Raw genomic sequence first — 22,529 nt, 5'->3', positions numbered from 1 at the left:
AAAGGCACTAATAGGCAGTATTCTGAATGTGGTTTCGAGTAATAATTGCCCAAGAAAGGGAGAACTCACACGCCAGTATTTTGATCAGCATGTCACATTAGATGGTGTAAGCCAAATCCAGGATCCAAGACACAACATTCCCATTATACTTTTTGCTGTTTATAGAAGCAAACAATCCACCTCAATCATAAACTAGAGAAACAGGATTCCAGCATCGAGCACAAAAATCTTCAGGTTTTACCTGAGGAGGTACCTCTGATGCGTTTCAGATTCAGACCTTGTATAGGTCCTTAATCATAGCATAATGGCACCACTATGTGTGAAACCATTCAAATTAATAAGCAACATATCAGAATTCTAAGAATCAATCTTCCACAAATTAATGTACTCCTGGTTTTGGATTACAAACACTGATCAAAATGCTGTGGTGAAATATTGTAATCTGAAACTGCTGGAGCGCAGTATGACTCATGTATTAATCATAATTGGCTGTTATTATTTTTATTTTTCAGTAACTCCGGGATGACTGAGCTTCATCACTTAGCTCCAGACACCATTACAGATTGGATGGCAGGAGCCATCTGTATGGGACCAAATGGGTTTGCTCTTTCACCCTCTGTATCCCTAAAAGTTTTCCAGCCATTCTTTGTGGATCTTGCCTTGCCATATTCTGTGGTCCGAGGAGAGACATTTATTTTGAAAGCCTCTGTGTTTAATTACTTGAAGCAGTGCATAAAGGTGATAAGACAGTCATATTCTTATTATATCCTCCCAACTCACAAATCCACTGGTGTTGGTCATTGCTAAGCAAGCCTGGCTTTCACATTTTGCTGTAGGACACTGTACTTGTTGCATACTTGTGTGGCACATTAGTCTGCAGTGCATAATGGGTGCTGGGGTTATAGCAGCAGGTAACCCACTTTAGGCTGACCATGCACAAGAGACAAAAGTTGGTTGGAAACGGCGATCTTGTCATTTTCGGCCGACTGTCATTTAAAGAAACTAGCGCAAACTATAATTTGCGATGGCAGACTCTTATCTGGTAAAAATGTAATTGGCCATGTGGAAAATCTTGAATGTTGTTGTTGGCTGAAACTGCTCATTTATGGCATGATTGGCCTGAATTTGCCTGATCATTTGCCATTGTACCCAAGGACCAGAAAGTCAATACTGATTCTCTGGTCGGCCAGTTTAGCCTGGGATGTTGCTGGTGGGATCATTCTTATGAACAATCCCATGGACGACTAATCAACGGCAATGTGGCTGATCATTGTCTCATGTGTGTGGCCAGCTGTATGCCTGGGAGGCCACTACACTGCGAGATGTACAACAGTAATATAAATGGGCAGTACAATGGCACATATTTGGTTAGGAACAATGAAATATGTTAAATGAACAATCATTTTGTAAATATTGTGGTCTACTGTCTCTCAGTTGTCTCCAACCTGTGGCTTTACAGGGTGGGAGATGTAGTTTCTCAACAATGGAAAACCACCGCTTGGAGGCTAAACAAAATAATTTGATAACTTTGGATGGTATATGATCTCATAAGCAGATAGATGATGGACCAAAGTAGAGTTTTTGCATCTGACACACTATCTTGAAGGCCACCAACTTGAACCCTTCTAGATAAATCTAAGTGCTTTCAACTAATTATGGTCTTCTCAAACAAATGTTGACCTGCATCATTGGTCATATTGTTTTCATGCTTATATACATTTTTACCTTTTTGACAAAAAAAATGAATTGCATATACCAGTTGCTTTATAATAGGTGTAATTGTCTCTGCTTTGCAATCTTTGGTACACAGTGATTTCTACTATTTTTTTTTTGGGGGGGGGGGCAGGTCCAAACTACTTTATTATCTTCCATTGAGCTAGAACTGGAAGCCTGCCCCGGATGTCAGTACAGCAGCTGCCTGTGTGCAGAGGAAAGCAAAACATTTCACTGGAACATGAAAGCTGCTAAACTAGGTGATGAATAAAGCTTTGTTCAAATATGACTATGACTAAGCCTATGTTGACATCTGTGCCAAGGGCTCCATTAGGGAACTACATATGGAAAAAAAACAAGACAAAGTAGCACAACATGCTTCACTATTTGGTGCAGCAGAAGGGCCCATTCACACGACCATGCCGTGTTTTGCACAAAATTTTTTGCGTGGCCACGGAACGAAGCAACGTGGCACCATTTAAGTGAATGCGGCTCGGATGCGGAACAAAACCACGGTCATGTGAATGAGCCCACAGACCCTGTAATAATCAATGGGGTTTGTTGGGCACTGTTGTTGTTTGTCAACTGCCATTTTTCTCTTTTCCTGTTCCTAGAACGTTACTGAAAAATGAGACATTTGAATTGAATCTAAGGCTTAGCAGTTTATTTTACAGCGTTTTTTAGTAGTTTTTAATCTGCACTGGAAGTAGATTACATTTCGCACCAGCTGTATAGTTTTTTTCAAACTGTCAATCATTGAGCTCAAAAAATATTGCAATGGATCATGTATAAAATGATCACAATGGAATTGACAAAGACTGATGTATTCCTTTACATATGGAGTCAGTAGGGCTAGCTTAGTGTGGGTGGAAAGAGAATGAACCCTAATGGTAGTGTTAATGGAACCTAAGGGCATGTTCACACTTTATCACATGTCCATGCATTATTTGGAGGCTTGGAGGCTCCATTTTGGATTCATTCCATTCCATTCCAATGGAAAGAAACTCTGAAAAAGTCATAACGTTCAGTGGTTTTAATAGTTCGTGGGCTTATAAGGAAAAGGGTCCTTGTAGGGTCTATGGATGTCTTAGCTCCTTTGTTTGAGATTTGCCCTTTATAAGCCACTAGCTGAAGGGCTCGGCTTCGCACTGGTGTATTTAATCAATTTCATTTAATATTTGTGTGTGTCATTAAAAGATATAGACAGTATCCACTATAACAGTGACATCTACAGTACCCCGCCCCCTTAACAGTGACCTCCACAGCCCCCACCCCTTAACACTGACCCCCCCACACAGTGCCCGTCTCCTTAAAATGGGACCTCGACAGCAGCCCACCCCCTTAACTATGACCTTTATAGCAGCCTGCCCCTTTAACAGTGAGTACCCCAGAGAACCCCGCTGCCTTAACAGTGACCTCACAGTACCCCGCTGCCCATTTAATAGTGGCTTCCACAGTCCCCTCCTCCCTTAACAGTGACCTCCACAGCGGCCTGCCCCTTAACAGTAACAGCCACAGCACCCTCCCCTTTAACAGTGACCTCCACAGCGGCCGCCCCTTTATTAGTGACCTCCACAGTACCCCATCTCCTTAACATTGATTTCCACAATAACTCGCCCCTTTAACAGTGACCTCCATAGAGCTCCGTTCCCTTAAAATATGACTTCCACAACACCCCACCCCCTTAACAGTGACCACTACAGCACCCTGCCCCTTAACACTGACCTCCATAGTAGTCCGTCCCCTTAACTGTGACCTCCACCGTTCTCTGCCCCCTTAACAGTGACCTTCACAGCGGCCGCCCCTTTATTAGTGACCTCTACAGTACCCCATCTCCTTAACAGGGATTTCCACAACACCCCGCCCCCTTAACAGTGGCCGATACAGCAATCTTCCCCTTAACACTGACCTTCATAGTGGACAATCCCCTTAACTGTGACCTCCACAGCAGCCTGCCCCTAGGGTAGCCAGAGGTCCGGTTTTAGGCCGGACAGTCCGGCTTTCAGACTCCCTGTCCTCTGTCCGGCGCAGGGCCTGGGCCGACACACGGATGTCCTTTTGAACAGCTCACTCTCAGACAGCAGCACTGTGATGTCTGAGCAGAAGCTGCAGGGAGAAAGTCACCCTCCTTTTCACCCCTGCAGCTGACAGAAGTTGATCTTTACCTTCATTTCTTCAATACCCGTCGGCTGCGGAGTGGGAGGGGACATAGCCTAACCGGGTGGAGGCGTAGCTTAGCGGGACAGCGGGTGGGGTTTAGTGGGGGCTGGGTTTTTAAGTCCATCTTTTGAGGGTGGCCTGAATGGCCACCCTACCTGCCCCTTAACTATGACCTCCACAGCACTCCGCTCCCTTAACAGTGTCATTCACAGCGCCATGCCCCTTTAAAGCTGACCTACAGCAGTGAAGAAAAATGGCTGGGTTGTTATGGAGACCTGGTGTAAAACTGTGTGTATGTGGAGACTAAGGACCTGCGAGCTTCTATTGGCTAATGAGGGACTTGTGACTGTGTGTATGGCAGTTGGGATATGAAGAGAAAGACCTGCAGGCTTCTATTGGCTAATGTAGGTCATGTGATGTGCCATATTTGCATTTTTTGGGAATATCTCAGGAACAGTGTGTGCTAGAGAGCTAAGACCCGGTCTAAAACCTTCCCGGACACGTGATGTACCTGTGTGCCAAATTTTGTGATTGTAAATGCTATGTTGCGGATTTCTTTAGCGGACATACACACATACACTCAGCTTTATATATTATATTGCATCAAAGCATTACTTGGCTTCCCTAAATTTGTTTTCATGACATGGCCTTTTTTGTTGATTTTGCTGTTAAAATTCTAAACAGCAATTGTTTAGATTACTTTTATGTTTTTACAGTTCAAAATGAATGAATGAATGAATGAATGAATACATTTTTTTATGTATTAATTAAAATACAGTCAGGTCCATAAATATTGGGACATCGACACAATTGTAACATTTTTGGCTCTATACACCACCACAATAGATTTAAAATGAAACAAACAAGATGTGCTTTAACTGCAGACTGTCAGCTTTAATTTGAGGGTATTTATATCCAAATCAGCTGAACGGTGTAGGAATTACAACAGTTTGCATATGTGCCTCCTACTTGTTAAGGGACCAAAAGTATTAGGACAGAATAATATTCATAAATCAAACTTTCACTTTTTAATACTTGGTTGCAAATCCTTTGCAGTCAATTACAGCCTGAAGTCTGGAATGCATAGACATCACCAGACGCTGGGTTTCATCCCTGGTGATGCTCTGCCAGGCCTCTACTGCATCTGTCTTCAGTTCCTGCTTGTTCTTGGGGCATTTTCCCTTCAGTTTTGTCTTCAGAAAGTGAAATGCATGCTCAATCGGATTCAGGTCAGGTGATTGACTTGGCCATTGCATAACATTCCACTTCTTTCCCTTAAAAAACTCTTTGGTTGCTTTTGCAGTATGCTTTGGGTCATTATCCATCTGCACTGTGAAGCGCCGTCCAATGAGTTCTGAAGCATTTGGCTGAATATGAGCAGATAATATTGCCCGAAACACTTCAGAATTCATCCTGCTGCTTTTGTCAGCAGTCACATCATCAATAAATACAAGAGAACCAGTTCTATTGGCAGCCATACATGCCCACGCCATGACACTACCACCACCATGCTTCATTGATGAGGTGGTGTGCTTAGGATCATGAGCAGTTCCTTTCCTTCTCCATACTCTTCTCTTCCCATCAAGTTGATCTTGGTCTCATCTGTCCATAGGATGTTGTTCCAGGACTGTGAAGGCTTTTTTAGATGTCGTCTGGCAAACTCTAATCTGGCCTTCCTGTTTTTGAGGCTCACCAATGGTTTACATCTGGTGGTGAACCCTCTGTATTCACTCTGGTGAAGTCTTCTCTTGATTGTTGACTTTTACAACACATACACCTACCTCCTGGAGAGTATTCTTGATCTGGCCAACTGTTGTGAAGGGTGTTTTCTTGACCAGGGAAAGAATTCTTCGGTCATCCACCACAGTTGTTTTCCGTGGTCTTCCGGGTCTTTTGGTGTTGCTGAGCTCACCGATGCGTTCCTTCTTTTTAAGAATGTTCCAAACAGTTGTTTTGGCCATACCTAATGATTTTGCTATCTCTCTGATGGGTTTGTTGTGTTTTTTCAGCCTAATGATGGCTTGCTTCACTGATAGTGACAGCTCTTTGGATCTCATCTTGAGAGTTGACAGCAACAGATTCCAAATGCAAATAGCACACTTGAAATGAACTCTGAACCTTTTATCTGCTCATTGTAATTGGGATAATGAGGGAATAACACACACCTGGCCATGGAACAGCTGAGAAGCCAATTGTCCCATTACTTTTGGGACCTTAACAAGTGGGAGGCACATATGCAAACTGTTGTACTTCCTACATCGTTCACCTGATTTGGATGTAAATACCTTCAAATTAAAGCTGACAGTCTGCAGTTAAAGCACATCTTGTTTGTTTCACTTTAAATCCATTGTGGTGGTGTATAGAGCCAAAAATGCTAGCATTGTGTCAATGTCCCAATATTTATGGACCTGACTGTATAAACTAAAAAAGCAGTTGATTAACAAGAAGCGCATAGGTAAAAGACTGAAAAAAATGTGCCATTGACTTCTATGGTAGACTGTTGTGAGCATGCTCTGTGTCATGTGCAAGGATGGCTAGGACAGAAGGACAGAGACAGAGATGAATTGTTTGTATTAGCTATTGTTGATGGTGTGATTGTGCCTCCAACATTATAAGCTTTTTTGTAATTTTGGATAATGAGGACTAATGATCCTGTCCACAGTATACACAGCACAATATGAAAAGTGTTCAGACAGTGGCAGTCTATTGTGAGGGCCGAGTGCCCAATATGAAAGCTTAATTTTTAATGACGTACTTTAAAACCTTCTCTAGGGGAGGTGAACATCACTGTGAGGACAGAGGCTGTGAACACCCCAGACCTATGTAATAATGAGGTGCCACTTGTCCCTAAACAGGGGAATGTTGACACAGTGTTAAAGCCACTCATCGTTAAAGTAAGTGACCCCTTTATACTGTCATAAAGGCTCTTGGAGATCTATGTCTATTATTCTTTTGTTACCTACAGTAATACCATATACAGCATTATTTTCTATTCTGCACGTTCATCTTCTGCTATTCCTTTGGGTCTTTAGCCAGGTGGGGTGCTGGTGGAGAAATCTCACAACTCTATGATCTGCTTCCAAGCAGGGCAAGGTAAGTATCATCATTACTGTTCTACTGAAGATGCAGCTTTGATTTTCACTTGATATATGTCTTTGTTCTTTAGAAAATTCAAAAACAGAAACCATCTCTCTGAAGTTGCCTCCAAATATTCTAAAGGACTCTGAGAGAGCTTATATGACTGTTGTGGGTAAGAAATGATTTTCACTAAACTCTGTAAGATAAGTTCACCTCATGATAATTTGTTGCTGATATAGCATTATAATCTAAGAATCTGCCACTTAGTAAGCCTCCTTTGCAGTGTTGATCGAGCATGCTCGGCCGAACACCAGTTCGGCTTGAGCATCACGATGCTCGGCACATTGCGATGTTCGGTTGAATACCGTGTGTGCTCGAGCGTGATGCTTGAGTCTCCTCCCCGCACGTTTGTTGGCTGCTACGCAGCCAATAAACGTGCAGGTAAGTACTGCCATTCACTGTAATGCCGTAGCCATGTTGGTTACTGGCATTACAGTGATTGGCTGGCCGGAAGGCGTCATCGGGTCCTATAAAGCACCCGATGACACGTGGTTTGGCTCAGAGTTAGTGAGGGAGAGCTGTGCTGTAGAAGGGACAGATAGTGTAGGGAATTGATTCAATTGAATTATTATTTTTTTTGTTAGGCAGGGTTGGTGATAGAGACCCAAAAGTCCTTTTCAAGACCATTGTTGTGTCTGGCAGCAATATATTTTTTTAGCGCAACCTGCTTTAAGTTGCGTGCAATTGTTTGGCCGCTGCATTACCGCCGCAACATTACCTGCGCTACATCTCCAGTATAACATTAGCGCATCCGAAATATCAGTGACATTCAGTGTCATTTTTTTGCTGCTGGTGGCAGCGACATTACCTGTGCTACATCTCCTGTATAACGTTTGCCCATCCTAAATATCAGTGACATTCAGTATAATTTTTTCGATGCTGGTGGCAGCGACATTACCTGCACTACATCTCCTGTATAATGTTAGTGCATCTGAAATATCAGTGACATTTAGTAAAAAAAATTCCGCTGCTGGTGACAGCGACATTACCTGTGCTAAATCTCTTGTATAACGTTTTCACATCCTAAATATCAGTGACATTGAGTCTAATATATTTGCGCATACACTTACAAAACCTACGCTACTGTACGTGTGACATACTTGCAAGCATATATACAATTTAATATGTGGAAGGCGAGCAGTAAGGAATGGGAAAGTAGACGTGATGCTGATAGCCATGGTCCTGTTCACGGTGAAACTGTGCCTGCTGCCAGAGCACAAAAAACACACTCATCCACGATACCTAGCTTCATGTCCCAGTTTGCAGGGCGACGCAGCACACCACTCTTGACGTCACACCAGTGCGACCATGTGGTCGGTTGTATTGCAGCAGATAATGTTTCCAGTCGGATAATCACCACCCTGTCTTCCACAAAGTCCAGTCTGGTCAACAGAATCCTCGCCCTGTTCCTCCTTCCTCCCACTATGGAGAGTCTTTGCAAACAAGTGATCCCACACTCAGATATTCCAAGAATTTTTTTAATCGCCTTTCCTTAATTTGGGCCTCTCGCCAAGCCCGCTTGAAGAGGGACATGAGGAGATCTTGGCCCTGATTCCCAAACTCTTGAGCATCCACAGTCAGAAGAAGATGACAGTGGAGAACGGCAATTAGTGTTTCACGAGATGGATGATGATGATGAGACACAGTTGCCAATAAGTCAACCTCAATTAGTGGCTCAAGAGGTTGATGATGAGGATGAGACACAGTTGTCAATAAGTGAGGTTGTTGTTAGGTCAAACATTCAGGAGGAAGACCAGACTGAGGAAGTGGAAGAGGAGGTGGTGGACGATTAAATCACAGACCCAACCTAGGAAGGTGGCAAGCCGAGCGAGAACAGCATTACAGAGGGGGAGGGATCTTCAGCACCGCAACAGGCTGGAAGAGGCAGTGGCAAAAGGGAGAAGGCGAGCCACACCAAACAGGCCCACAACTGTTGCCCGGAGCACCCCTTGCGGAAATCTCCCTTGCCAAGGGGTAGGTGTTCCGCAGTCTGGCGCTTTTTTGACGAAAGTGCTGACAATAAAAGAAAAGTCATTTGCAACCTGTGCTGTACCAAAATGAGCAGGGGCGTGAACACTAGCAACATCACCACCACCAGCATGATCTGCCACATGGCATCAAAGCACCTAACAGGTGGGCCGAACGCCTGGATCCACAATCAGTGTCTGTGGGTCACACCACTGCCTCCTCTTCCCCTGTGTTATGTGCTGGCCAATCCTCTGTCCAAGACGCAGGCCCGGAGGCCTCCCACCCTGCACCTGGACTTTCGCAAGCACCATCAGCTAGCACATCCACTTCTGTGTCCCAGCGCAGCGTATAGATGTCCATACCCCAGACCATTGAACGAAAGCGCAAATACCCAGCCACCCACCCACCGGCCATAGCACTAAATGCACAACTTTCTAAATTGCTGTCGCTGGAAATGGTGCCATTTAGGCTTGGTGGCGGACGTCCCTCGTTACTCAGTCCCCAGCCTCCACTATTTTGCCCAGTGTGCCATCCCCACCTTACACCAGCATGTTTCCCATAACATCAAACGTGTCCTGACCAACGCAGTTATTGGGAAGGTCCACTTAACGACTGACACATGAACAAGTGCTTGTGGCCAGAGACGCTACATTTCCCTGACGGTACACTGGGTGAACATTGTGGAGGCCGGGAGTGAGTCATACCCTGGGATGGCACAGGTGCTACCGACGCCAAGAATTGCGGGCCCTACTTCCATCAGGATTTCCGCCACCATCTACATTAGTGGCTGCAGCCCCCCCCCTTCTCCTCCTCCACCTTCTCCTCCTCTACTTCTACCTCTGAATTGTCATCTTGCAGCACCAGTCAGCCATCAGTCAGTAGCTTGAAGCAGTGTAGCACTGCTGTGGGGATGTGGCGACAGGCCGTGCTGAAACTTATTTGCTTAGGTGACAAACAGCACACCGCCGCAGAGCTGTGGCAGGGTATAAGGGACCAGACTAAGCTGTGGTTTTCGCCACTCAACCTACAACCAGGCATGGTTGTGTCTGATAATAAATGTAACTTGGTGGCAGCTTTGGAGCTCGGCAAGCTCACACACATACCATGCCTAGCCCACGTGTTAAACTTAGTGGTTCAGCGGTTTCTCAAAACCTACCCCAATTTGCCTGAGCTACTGGTAAAGGTGTGCCGCGTGTGTGCCCATTTCCAAAAGTCATCTACAGCTGCCGCCGGTCTGGCAGAGCTGCAGCAGTGCTTGCAATTGCCAGCTCACCGACTGTTGTGCAACGTGAGCACGTGTTAGAACTCCACATTCCACATGTTGGCCAGGCTTTGTGAGCAGCAGGGGGCAGTAGTGGAATACCAGCTGCAACATGGTCGTCGCCTTTCCAGTCAGCTGCCGCTTTTCACAAGCGACGAGTGGACATGGATGTCTGACCTCTGTGAGTTTTTTTACGCAACTTTGAGGAATCAACACAGATGGTGAGCGGCGATGCCGCTATTATCAGCGTAACCATCCCACTTCTGTGTCTACTGAAACGCTCGCTGCTCACAATGAAGGCGGACACTTTGCATGTGGAAGAGGTGGAAATGGGGGAAGACAGTACACAGGGTGATAGCCAGACCACCCTCAGTTTGTCTTCTCAGCGCGAATTGGATGAGGATGAAGAGGAGGAGGAGGAGAAGGAGACGGTTGCCTCCGCTACAGAGGGTAGTACACATGAAAGTACCCATTTCATTGGTTCAGCGTGGGTGGGCAGAAGAGGAGGAAGAGGATGAGGAGATTGAGAGTGATCCTCCTGATGACGACAGAAGTCTTGCCTGTTGGTACTCTGGCACACATGGCTGACTTCATGTTAGGCTGCCTTTTCTGCGACCCGCACGTTATACGAATTTTAGACAACACGGATTAATGGTGGTTCACCCTTCTCAACCCCCACTACAAAGAGAACTTCTCATCTCTCATTCCTCTGGTGGAGAAGACGAGCAAAACTGTGCAATACCAGAAGATACTTGTTGAAAAATTGCTCCAAAAATTTCCATCTGACAACACTGGCGGCAGAGTCCGAAGTTCCTTGACCAACCGAGGAGGGAAGACAAGGGGAACACACAGCTGTTCCAACAGAGGCAGGGCAACACTCTCCAAAGCCTGGGACAGTTTCATGACACTCCGCCAGCACCCTCACCCTGATGCGCGGCCTAGTGTCATAAGGAAGGAAAATTTTGGGAGGATGGTGAAGAAGTACATAGCAGACCGTGTCAGCATCCTCAATGATCCCTCAGTACCTTACAACTACTGGACACGTGGCACGAACTGGCGCTCTACGCCTTGGAGGTGCTGGCCTGCTCTGCCGCCAGCATTTTGTCTGAGCAGGTATTTAGTGCTGCTGGTCGCATTATAACAGATAATCGTATCTGCCTGTCAACTGAAAATGCTGACAGGTTGACTCTTATAAAAATGAACAAAGCTTGGATTGACCATGACTTCTCGACTCCACCAGAGGAAAGCGGATGAACAAAAAGGCACTTTAAATGTGTTGTTTATAATGTACTGAATACACTGTATTCCCATGCACCCCTTCCACCACAAACAAGGGTATATGGTTGAATCTTCCTTTTCTCATCCTCCTTCTCCTCTTCCATTATATCAACACATGCTTATTCATCGCATATAATGCCCTCGCATATATGCCCTTTGCATATAATGTTTTACAGGGTCAGCTCAGCTGCAGGCCCTCGCATATAATTTTTTAGAGGGTCAGCACACCAGCAGGCCCTCGCATATAATTTTTTAGAGGGTCAGCTCACCAGCAGGCCCTCACCTATAATGTTTTACAGGGTCAGCTCACCAGCAGGCCCTTGCATATAATTTTTTAGAGGGTCAGCAGACCAGTAGGCCCTCGCATATAATTTTTTAGAGGGTCAGCTCACCAGCAGGCCCTCACCTATAATGTTTTACAGGGTCAGCTCACCAGTAGGCCCTCGCATATAATTTTTTAGAGGGTCAGCTCACCAGCAGGCCCTCACCTATAATGTTTTACAGGGTCAGCTCACCAGCAGACCCTCGCATATAATGTTTTACAAGGTTAGCTCACAAGCAGGCCTTCACCTACAATCTTTTACAGGGTCAGCTCACCTGCAGGCCCGCACCTAAAATCTTTTACAGGGTCAGCTCACCTACAGGCCCGCACCTAAAATCTTTTACAGGGTCATCTCACCTGCAGGCCCTTACCTAATTATACCTAATAGGTAATTTGCACGCATGCCGCCTTGCTTGGATGTGGTAGCCGTAGCTGTTTCTCAGGCTCCCTCTCCGGAATCGAACCCTGATTCCCCGCTACCGTAGTCACCATTATTTGCACTGACAATAACATCGAAAGTTGATAGGCCAGACATCCGAATGGATCGTCGCCGTCACGGTGAGGGCGCAATCGGCCTAGGTTATCTAGAGTCACCAAAGCGGCAGCAGGCCCTCACCCATAATGTTTTAGATGGTCAGATCAGCAGGCCCTTACTCCAAATGTTTTTGAGGATCACCAGCAGGCCATCAATCATAATTTTTCAAGGCTGTGTATGATGCCCTCCTTTATGTGTAATAAAGGGTGTATTGTAGTGCCGGTTCCTTGTAATTTTTGGCAGAACTTGCACTTTATATACAAGTAAATATACAGGAAAGAATGTTTCCTAGCAATTTTTCCTCTAAAATTGATTCTATCTTTGGTTTTGTGTGTATTATTGTCACTGTAAAAGTGGCGTACTATTCGGACATTATCATTCCCAGCAGCGACCTGGGAGTCCACGATGCATCCAGACATCCCCCACATGCTGGTCTTTCCATCAATTTCTGATCTTTTCCTATGAACCTGGCACCCTCCCCTCTTCAGAGCAGAGGGTGCCTGGTTTAATGCTCGGGTTCTCCCATTGACTTCTACCGAGCACCCAAGCATCCTGATGTGTTCGGCGCAAGCCCCCGAGCACTATGATGCTCGATCAACACTATCCATTATACCTTGTCTCTGTGTAGCCTCCACTTCTGGTTTTGGCTCACAATCACTGATGGAAATTGCTGACCAAATCTCTGAAGATTGAACTAAGGCTGAGCTCACATAACATTCGTCTGATCTGTCAGAGGAAGAGAAAAACAAAACAAAACAGGATCCTGTAAAAAAAAAAAAAATGGATCCTGTTGCATCAGTTGGCATCTGTTTGAACCATTTCCGTCTGAGATCAGTTTTTAGACGGGAAACTAAGTATTGCATGCAGGACTTTTTATCCTGTCTCAAAAACGCATCTCTTCTGACGGATCAGAAGAATGGAAAGCTAAACGGTGATGTGAACTCAGCAAAGGGCCTCCTGCACACGGCCGTTTTTTTTTTACTATTTACTGGCCGTTTTTTGTGTTCCGTATACGGTCCGTATACGGAACCATTCATTTCAATGGTTCCGCAAAAAAAACGGAATGTACTCCGTATGCATTCCGTTTCCGTATTTCCGTTTTTCCGTTCCGTTTTAACATAGAACATGTCCTATTATTGCCCGAAAATCATGTTCCGTGGCTCCATTCAAGTCAATGGGTCCGCAAAAAAAAACGGAACACATACGGAAATGCATCCGTATGTCTTCCGTTTCTGTTCCGTTTTTTGCTGAACCATCTATTGAAAATGTTATGCCCAGCCCAATTTTATCTATGTAATTACTGTATACTGTATATGCCATACGGAAAAACGGAACGGAAAAACGGAACGGAAAAACGGAACAAAAACGGAAACAAAAAACGGAACAATGGATCTGTGAAAAACGGACCGCAAAACACTGAAAAAGCCATACGGTCGTGTGCAATAGGCCTAAGCCTAATAAATGCAATAATGCAGCTAATTAAAGATCATAAGTTCTCAATTTGGCCTGTGGCTTTATTATAGAATTTACAATATCTGACCAGTAAGTTTCAGATACTGATAGGGAAGAGCAGTTATTTGATATTACACACTAATGGCCGATTTATACATCCCAAAAGTCGGGCAGATTATTGGGGACTCATTCATCGTATGAAACTGTTATTCGTGCAGGCACCTAAATTATCATTTTTGGGCAGAAGATTGTGCTGTTTCTAAAAATTAAAATTTTTACATAATAATTTACAAGTTTAATTGATAAACATAAAATTACTGAATATTAATTAATTTCTATTTAAGGTTATATTTTCAAACGTTGTTCTACTAGAGCTTCTTACAATTCCACATTCATTAAAAATAACCTCTTAATTGATGTTAGGAGTCCTAATATTTCTTATGTAATAAACCATGTCTTTTATGTCAGCCCTACATTTGAAATATGCATTACATTTCTTAATTTACTCTTTTTACTCTTTTTTTTTTCTATAATTCACATTTCCTATCAGATTAAAGTTTTTTCCACCTTTTACATATTGTTGACCTATCCCCCAGATAGGTCATCACTATTAGATAGCTGGAAGTCCAACACTCATCACCCTCACAATTAGCTGTTTCTGGAAGCCACCAGCTCCGGAGACATTACAGCAGACAAAGCTGGAAGGAGAAGGTTCTGTCCATTCTGTGGTGGCCATTGTGTCATTCGTACTGCAGCTCAGCTCCCATTCTCTATACAGTGGACAGAGGCATCTGCTTTCAGTTCAGTCCAAGGTTTAGTTTCCAGCCTCGGCGGCTGCCACAAGCTGCTGGCCGGTGGGAGTGCAGGGTGTCAGACAACCACTGATCTAATATTGATCACCTATGATCCAGATAGGTCATCAATATAAAAAAAAGTGGAAAACCCCTTTAAATATATTTCATTTATTGTTACTTCTTTTTCCTGTAGGAGATATGATGGGCACAACCCTTGAGCACTTAGAGCATCTCCTGGCCATGCCTTCTGGTTGTGGTGAACAAAACATGATTCGTTTTGCCCCAAACATTTTTGTTCTGCAATATCTGGAAAAGACTAATCAGATGAACAGCGAATCTAAGAGTAAAGTTATTAACTTCATGAAGAATGGTGAGGTGTCATTGATTTCATATTTCCTTGTTCATTAATACAATTTCTCTGACAGAACAACATATGACTTCTCTTACAGATACAACATGCCATGTAACATGAATCCAGCCATTTCCCTGTATCATTCCCAATTTTCCTTCAAATAATGTCTTCCTTTCTGCACCTGTCAACCAAGTGACCATTTTTCTGACTCGGTTACTACGTAGTCACAAAGATAATAACTGAAACCAATGTTTGGAATTCTGACTTTTATTTTTTTTATCTTCAGTGGTTTCAGATCTTTGCTTTTTCCTAATTCATATAAATTTGTACAAATTTGTTGCTATCTTCCAGGGTACCAAAGGCAGCTGACGTATAAACGTGATGATGGATCATATAGTGCATATGGTAAGGGTGATCCTGAAGGAAATACATGGTGAGTATTATAAAATGCTTAGAAACTGTTCAAGCTGAATGGATAACATCCGGCATTATACTTGATCTTCATCTTCAATCTATTAGGTTGACTGCTTTTGTTGTGAAGTCATTCAGTAAATCTCAACCTTACATCTTTATTGATGAAGTTCAGCTCAACACTTCCTATGCTTGGCTGACGAGAAACCGGTATTATACCGGCTGCTTCCGAAATGTGGGCAAGCTTTTCCACACTTCCATGAAGGTATAATCCTTTCTTTGTTCTGTTGTATCAACGCTCTAGGGCAGGGTTCCTCAACTCCAGTCCTCGTGGTCCACCTGCCGGTCATGTTTTCAGGATTTCCTTAGTATTGAGCAGGTGATATAACTAGTGTCAGTGAATCAGGACTGACCATAGATATTCATTCTGTGGGATATTCTCAAATGATGACTGGTAGGTGGGCCCTGAGGACTGGAGTGGAGGAACACTGCTCTAGGGAATAATGGAGCCCAAAGTGTAGAGTTGGTTGTAACACCCATAACCCTTCATTACAGGAAAGTAAGTGCCAATTAGTTTTTGCCCTCTTTCCCTCCTGTGGTAAAATAGGGTGACATATGACCCTTCAGACAGTTTTTCACTACCCTGGGTGCTTTACATTGCTCACAGTGCATGGGGTCAATTTCACAAATGTTCCTAGGAATCAAAGGAAAAATACTGTATGCCTCCCAGTGATCCATGTGCCCACATGAAATTATATTTATGTTACAGGGAGGTGTTGAAGACGACGTGTCCCTTTCCACTTATGTAACAATAGCACTGCTGGAGTCAGGTAGATCTCCACAAGTAAGTAATCACTGAGTAATCATAGGATTATAGATCATATGTGCTTTGCTACCCTTCGAAATGATCCATAAATAAGACACACGGACACCAATTATTATGTGGATACATTTAGGTCATGCCCAACTTTATTACCATGTAGTAATTGATTTGCCGCACTCCATGCGTACTTGCAATTCAGGTAACAGTATTTATTGTAAATAAATTCCAAAAGAAATCCAGACTAAGGGCCCATGCACACCACCCTATGTATTTTGTGGTCCGCAAAAACACAGATCCGCAAAAAATACGGATGACGTCCGTGTGCATTCCGTATTTTGCTAAGCAAAACAGCTGGCCCCTAATAGAACCATCCTATCCTTGTCCGTAATGCAGACAATAATAGGACATGTTCTATTTTTTTGCGGAACGGACATGCAGACATACGGAAACAGAGTAACTTGTGTTTTTTTGCGGACCCATTGAAAGGAACATGGAAAGAAAATACTTTTGCATGCATGAGCCCTTATTTATGAAAATGGCTTTTGTAGAAATCACAGACTTAGGCCTCATGCACACGACAGTATTTTTTCACGGTCCGCAAAACGGGGTTCCGTTGTTCCGTGATCCGTGTCCGTTTTTTTTCCCGTGTGTCTTCCTTGATTTTTGGAGGATCACCAGACATGAAAAGTGAAAAAAAAATCTAAGTCAAGTTTGCCTTGAAAATGATAGGAAATAAACGGACACGGATCACGGACGCGGATGACAATCTTGTGTGCCTCCGTGTTTTTTCACGGACCTATTGACTTGAATGGGTCCGCGAACCGTTGTCCGTCAAAAAAATAGGACAGGTCATATTTTTTGGACAGACTGGAAACACGGATCACGGACGCGGATGACAAATGGTGCATTTTCCGAAAGTCAATGGGTCCGCAGAAAATCACGGAAAACGGAACAACGGACACGGATGCACACAACGGTCGTGTGCATGAGGCCTTAGATGTAAACCGGATGTTCCGTTCCTTCTAGGACCTTCCTCAGCGGTGAGTAAATCTGTGGATAAATGCGGCACGCTGAAGCGCTGGATCATATATGTTTTTATTTGATAGATTTAATTCAAGTGGACAGCTTAGGAGAGGTAGTAGAAAAAATTGCTGCACACAGCTAGTTCATACAAAAAATAGTGGTAAGTTGTGGTGGCTCACTAGCAGGTAGTTAAGGTATGGTGCTACAAGCTCATATAGAGGGAATCACCCCACCCTCTCTTAAAAGGCAAATGTAGTAATAGGAAAATGAGCGAGCACTCATACACTTGGCAACCAGATTGACATGTGCAGAAAATATTTATTAAATCCCCATAAAATACAAGTAATAAAATTTATAAGAACAATGTAGCAATAATATACAACATTACAGTCACATATATTGTGGTAGATATGATCGACACTATATTCAATAAAAATATATTCGATAAATTGAATGGTAGAAAATTCAATGTTGAAATATTCGATAGAATATTCGATACCACTCAATATTGTCGATAAATTCAATAATATATATCACACCAAAAACTTCAAGTATATGCTGTTATTTGGGAAAGAGGGGGTATTTTCTTCTAGCGCTCTATCCCAATTTGGGAAACTGAATGTCACTGAAATGTGAAAAGTCTCTTATAGCATATCCTTTTATGGTCGATATGAGCTTTGAATTGAAGAAAACTTTAAATCGATATTTGGCTTACCGTCTAGCGTCTGCTTTCTCCCTATTGCTTCAATGGAGCTTTAAATATTTGCCGGCTAAGGCTACTTTCACACTTGCGTTCGGAGCGGATCCGTCTGATGTTTCATCAGACGGATCCGCTCCGATAATGCAGACGTTTGCATCCGTTCAGAACGGATCCGTCTGCATTATTACTTAGAAAATTTTCTAAGTCTGAAAGTAGCCTGAGCGGATCCGTTCAGACTTTACATTGAAAGTCATTGGGGAACGGATCCGCTTGAAGATTGAGCCATATGGTGTCATCTTCAAGCGGATCCGTCCCCATTGACTTACATTGTAAGTCTGGAAGGATCCGCTCGCCTCCGCACGGCCAGGCGGACACCTGAACGCTGCAAGCAGCGTTCAGGTGTCCGCTCACTGAGCGGAGCGGAGGCTGAGCGCTGGCAGGCGGATGCATTCTCAGTGGATCCGCCTCCACTGAGAATGCATTGGGGCCAGACGGATGCGTTCGGGACCGCTCGTGAGCCCCTTCAAACGGAGCGCACGAGCGGACACCCGAACGCTAGTGTGAAAGTAGCCTTATTCAGTCGCTCCATACGGCAAGCTGGTTTAAATTTCGCGGGAGTTCCAAAGATCGCGGGAGTTGCCACTCTGTTCCGCAATTTCTTTGGTGCAGCTTTCGACGATAAGAATAGTTAATCCTTTACTGTAGAAATTTTCTTCTGTATGGCCATACAGTATTATCGGAGGCTTTTCAATGCAGGTACATCACTTGTTTCACCATACGCGTTACAGGTAGATTCACTCTCCCTTCCTCAGTGGTCAGTGGTCAATGGCAGGCAGACACTTGACCACTGAGGAAGGGAGAGTGAATCTACCCGTAACGCGTATGGTGAAACAAGTGATGTACCTGCATTGAAAAGCCTCCGATAATGCTTAAGAACTGCAAACATGTGTTACATAAGGGTTGATGTTAATCATGGAAAAAAAAAATATATATATATATATATATATATATATACAGTACAGACCAAAAGTTTGGACACACCTTCTCATTCAAAGAGTTTTCTTTATTTTCATGACTATGGAAATTGTTAATACCATTATTAACATAATCCCCTTTATTCTATAGCATTTATTTCATCATATAAATCTGTAGATCCAAGATAATATATGTTCAGGCGATCAATATGTGGCAGCCATTCTATCTATTGCCCCATGTGACTTACAGACGCCGGGCCGGAAGCCAGAGCCACTTGGAACGCAGGTGGAACGCAGCGCTGCGTCACCTGGGCCATGTGACTTCCGGACACCGAACCCGACGCCTCCCAGTGGCTCGGAGGCTGCGTGACACGCAGATGGAAAGCAGAGTAGCGTCGCTGCGATCACGTGACTTCCGGGTCAAGCACTGGAGACCTTGCAATAGCCCATACATTTAAAGGGAAGCACGCACAGGATATTTACCTGTGATCCAGAGCTCCTGCCCGCCGTCACTGCCAGGTAAATTCCTTTTATATATGAACCGATCATATACCTTAGATGCCTGTCACCTCATGCCTGATCCTTATGTTATTCTGTGATACCAAGTAACCATTGATGTGCAGCGTACTCAAGTTAGGTGTAGAAATGTTCCTGGGTGTTGTAGTGCAATAGACACTAACCTGAGACGGCTGACTCTCTGCAAGGGCAGGTGATGATGAGTAATGTTCGTGACGCCAGTGCCAATTAAACGGTGGCACGCCGTTTGCTGATAGCAGGAATAACTGAGGAACCACGTGATGTTAAAGCAGAACTCAAACTTTAGTAGTCATCATATAGGGACATTAACGGAAACGCAGTTCCTTTGCAGACAGTTGATTTTCAATACAGTTGATGCAGGCAATATATGTATAGCAAGGTGACTTCAGAGTGTTAAACACAGGACTTGCAGTACAGGCAGCTTGCACTCTATTCCTGACTGATCCTGGAACATAGAAAATCTTCTCCAAGGCCCAATACCCTAACTCTGGCGTATATCCTTGGTTTTATCTTTATCAAGTACCTCCTCTGTTGTCTTGAGTACCTCTTGCTTTTCTGAGCTTGCCTCTGTCTCTCTCTCTGCTTCCTCAGCCTCTAGAAACTTCTGAACTCCCAAGCTGTTTAACAGTGGTCTTCCTGCTTCTGTATATATAAATTCAAGAGGGGAACCTTCTCCTTGGATCTGGAACCCGGTTACAGGGACTGCAATACCCTCTCCTGGTCCGCAGGCTTCAGGCCTGGACTTGACTCTGACATAGTCTAAACTCCAACTGCTGTAGACTGACTTTAGACTAGACTGCTCTTCCTTTCCCTGACTGGGCCTTATATAAACTAGGGCTCCCTAGCTCCCTCTAGTGACTAAGAGCTGGAATGAAACCCCTAGCAGGCCTGTACATGCAAGTTTCACAGTAACAGGGAAATACATAGCATTACATTACATTACATTTTATAAAGATGACTTATACCAACTTCCCTATAAATAAGGGGACACGACAGCACAACAAGTGACCCTTTTGTAGTGACGGGCATTACAGTCCCCGTACACTACAGATGCCTCTGGAATATCTTCTATATTATCTCTTCTCACAATATTCCCCTTTAAGGAGCAATAAGTGTTTAGCACCCCCTTCTGGTGTACCTATATAGTTTAACTAAGAATTTTTGTGTTTTGACGCACCACAGGTATGGGGAGGGGGGCGGGGGGATAAGGGGAAAGGAAAATGAAAAAAAAAACACAAACTCTTTTTTCTTGTACTGTAATCTGCTTTTATATCTCAAGTAATAAAAAAAATAAAGAGAAAAAAAAACTAAGAATTTTGAATTATTTGATGTGTATATATATATATATATTTTCCATGATTAACATCAACCCTTATGTAACACATGTTTGCAGTTCTTAAGCATCAGTCCATATTTCTTGTAACTTACAAGATATTTATATTATCATAGATCGTATACCGCTGAAGAAGGCCGAAACAGGCCGAAACGTATGGTACTCATGCAATATGACTGAGATATATGGGCATCCACTGGATCATGTATGCAACATGAAATAATTGTGAACAATAAATTTCACTAATCAATGGAAAATTGAACTAGATGCGTGCAGCAATTGTTTCTACTACAGATTACGACTAACAAAGTCTTTTGCTAGCACCAGCGACAACGGTGTGCGGTACTTCATTCTGAGAAAGCTTAGGGGATGTGTCCTTTCTCAGGGGGTGTGTCCTTTCTCAGGGGGTGTGTCCTTTCTCAGGGGGTGTGTCCTTTCAGCTGCAGCTGGTGGTGGTTGAAGGATGGAAATGAGCATGTGCGTCCGTCTCAATGAGCAGAACACAGAAATTAGGAAAAGAGAAAACAGCAGGTGGCACTATACAGATACATTTTATTGAATAGCTTAGTAGCTATAATACATTTTTAATTACATGCAATTACAAAAGTGTCCAGATTCAATAGCAATAAATGAGGACTGGAACAACATAAAATTCTATGAAAAGATGATCCAGAATTGCAATAACATAAGGAATGCAAGTAGCTACTAAACAGACACATGAGGAGAGGTGACAGCTCATTTTTAAGGTCATCAATAATCTGGAGTCTAATTGAGAATATTTGTCTTCCAGGACCCTCTTGTCAGAAATTCAGTTATTTGCCTGCAACAATTAGCTTTGACCATTAATAATATGTACACCCAAGCATTGCTCTCCTATGCTTTCACATTATACGGAGACACGTATTACAGGAGGATCTTACTGGACAGACTGGAGCAGAAAGCTGTGAAGAGGGGTACGTTGTATAACAATGTCCATACAGTTACAGCATACCATCCATTATACAGATCAATATGATGGCGCTATAAGACCTGTTGGCCAGTTTCCTCCATTTGCTTCTTGTCTTATGTTTTCTGAACTGATTGCATTATGCACCTGCTCAAAGAAGTCTTCAAGGAATTTCCATTGGGAGTCCCAATTACTGTGAATGTTTCTGTGCTGGGTACAGCACAAGCCACACTGCCCTTATACTCTGTGGACCTCATAGGTGTGGGACCTCAACCGCTAAATCGTCTGACTCATAACAGACGCAGAATCTGGAAGAATTTTTTTTTATATTGACTAGTGTTGAGCGAACCCAAACTGTAAAGTTCGGGTCAGTACCGAACTTTGCAATTTGGGTACCCGGATCCGAACCCGAAATTTGCCAGAAAAGTTTGAGTTCGAGTTCGATGTTCGGGCATTTAATAAAGCTTTTGAAAGGCTGCAGGGCAGCCAATCAACAAGCTTTTAAGCTATGGGCACTTAGAAGTCATCACAGCCATGCCTAGTTATGGCATGGCTGTGATTGGCCGGTGTATCATGTGAACCAGCCTCTATACAAGCTGGATCATGTGTAGCACCGCCAATCAGCTCTGAGTAGTGCAGGGAAAGGAAGCTGGCAGCTGAAGCGAGGGAGAGTGTTAGGAATCTGGCTATTTGTTTTGTGGGTGACCTATAATGATTTTTTGTGAGTGCTATACACCAGCTTTGCACTCCTGACACAGACATATAATAATAAATCTGGCTGTTAATTCTGTGGGTGACCTATAGCGATT

At 43.6% G+C, this 22,529-nt stretch overlaps 1 protein-coding gene across 1 annotated transcript in view; it reads left to right on the top strand.

The window, feature by feature from the left end:
* The window catches only part of LOC121003906 (alpha-2-macroglobulin-like protein 1), a 172,680-nt gene that overhangs the window by 96,216 nt on the left and 53,935 nt on the right, over positions 1 to 22,529 (top strand). Inside the window, exons 19-28 of the mRNA XM_040435848.1 lie at positions 513 to 738; positions 1,847 to 1,973; positions 6,646 to 6,767; positions 6,906 to 6,966; positions 7,040 to 7,123; positions 14,815 to 14,991; positions 15,325 to 15,406; positions 15,493 to 15,649; positions 16,154 to 16,228; positions 21,565 to 21,727. Of these exons, the coding sequence (XP_040291782.1) occupies positions 513 to 738; positions 1,847 to 1,973; positions 6,646 to 6,767; positions 6,906 to 6,966; positions 7,040 to 7,123; positions 14,815 to 14,991; positions 15,325 to 15,406; positions 15,493 to 15,649; positions 16,154 to 16,228; positions 21,565 to 21,727 (1,274 nt within the window). The remainder of the gene's footprint in view (positions 1 to 512; positions 739 to 1,846; positions 1,974 to 6,645; positions 6,768 to 6,905; positions 6,967 to 7,039; positions 7,124 to 14,814; positions 14,992 to 15,324; positions 15,407 to 15,492; positions 15,650 to 16,153; positions 16,229 to 21,564; positions 21,728 to 22,529) is intronic.

Source organism: Bufo bufo, chromosome 6 (assembly GCF_905171765.1).
Source record: "Bufo bufo chromosome 6, aBufBuf1.1, whole genome shotgun sequence".
Lineage (NCBI taxonomy): Eukaryota > Metazoa > Chordata > Amphibia > Anura > Bufonidae > Bufo > Bufo bufo.
This window is presented reverse-complemented; position numbering and strand designations above follow the sequence as displayed.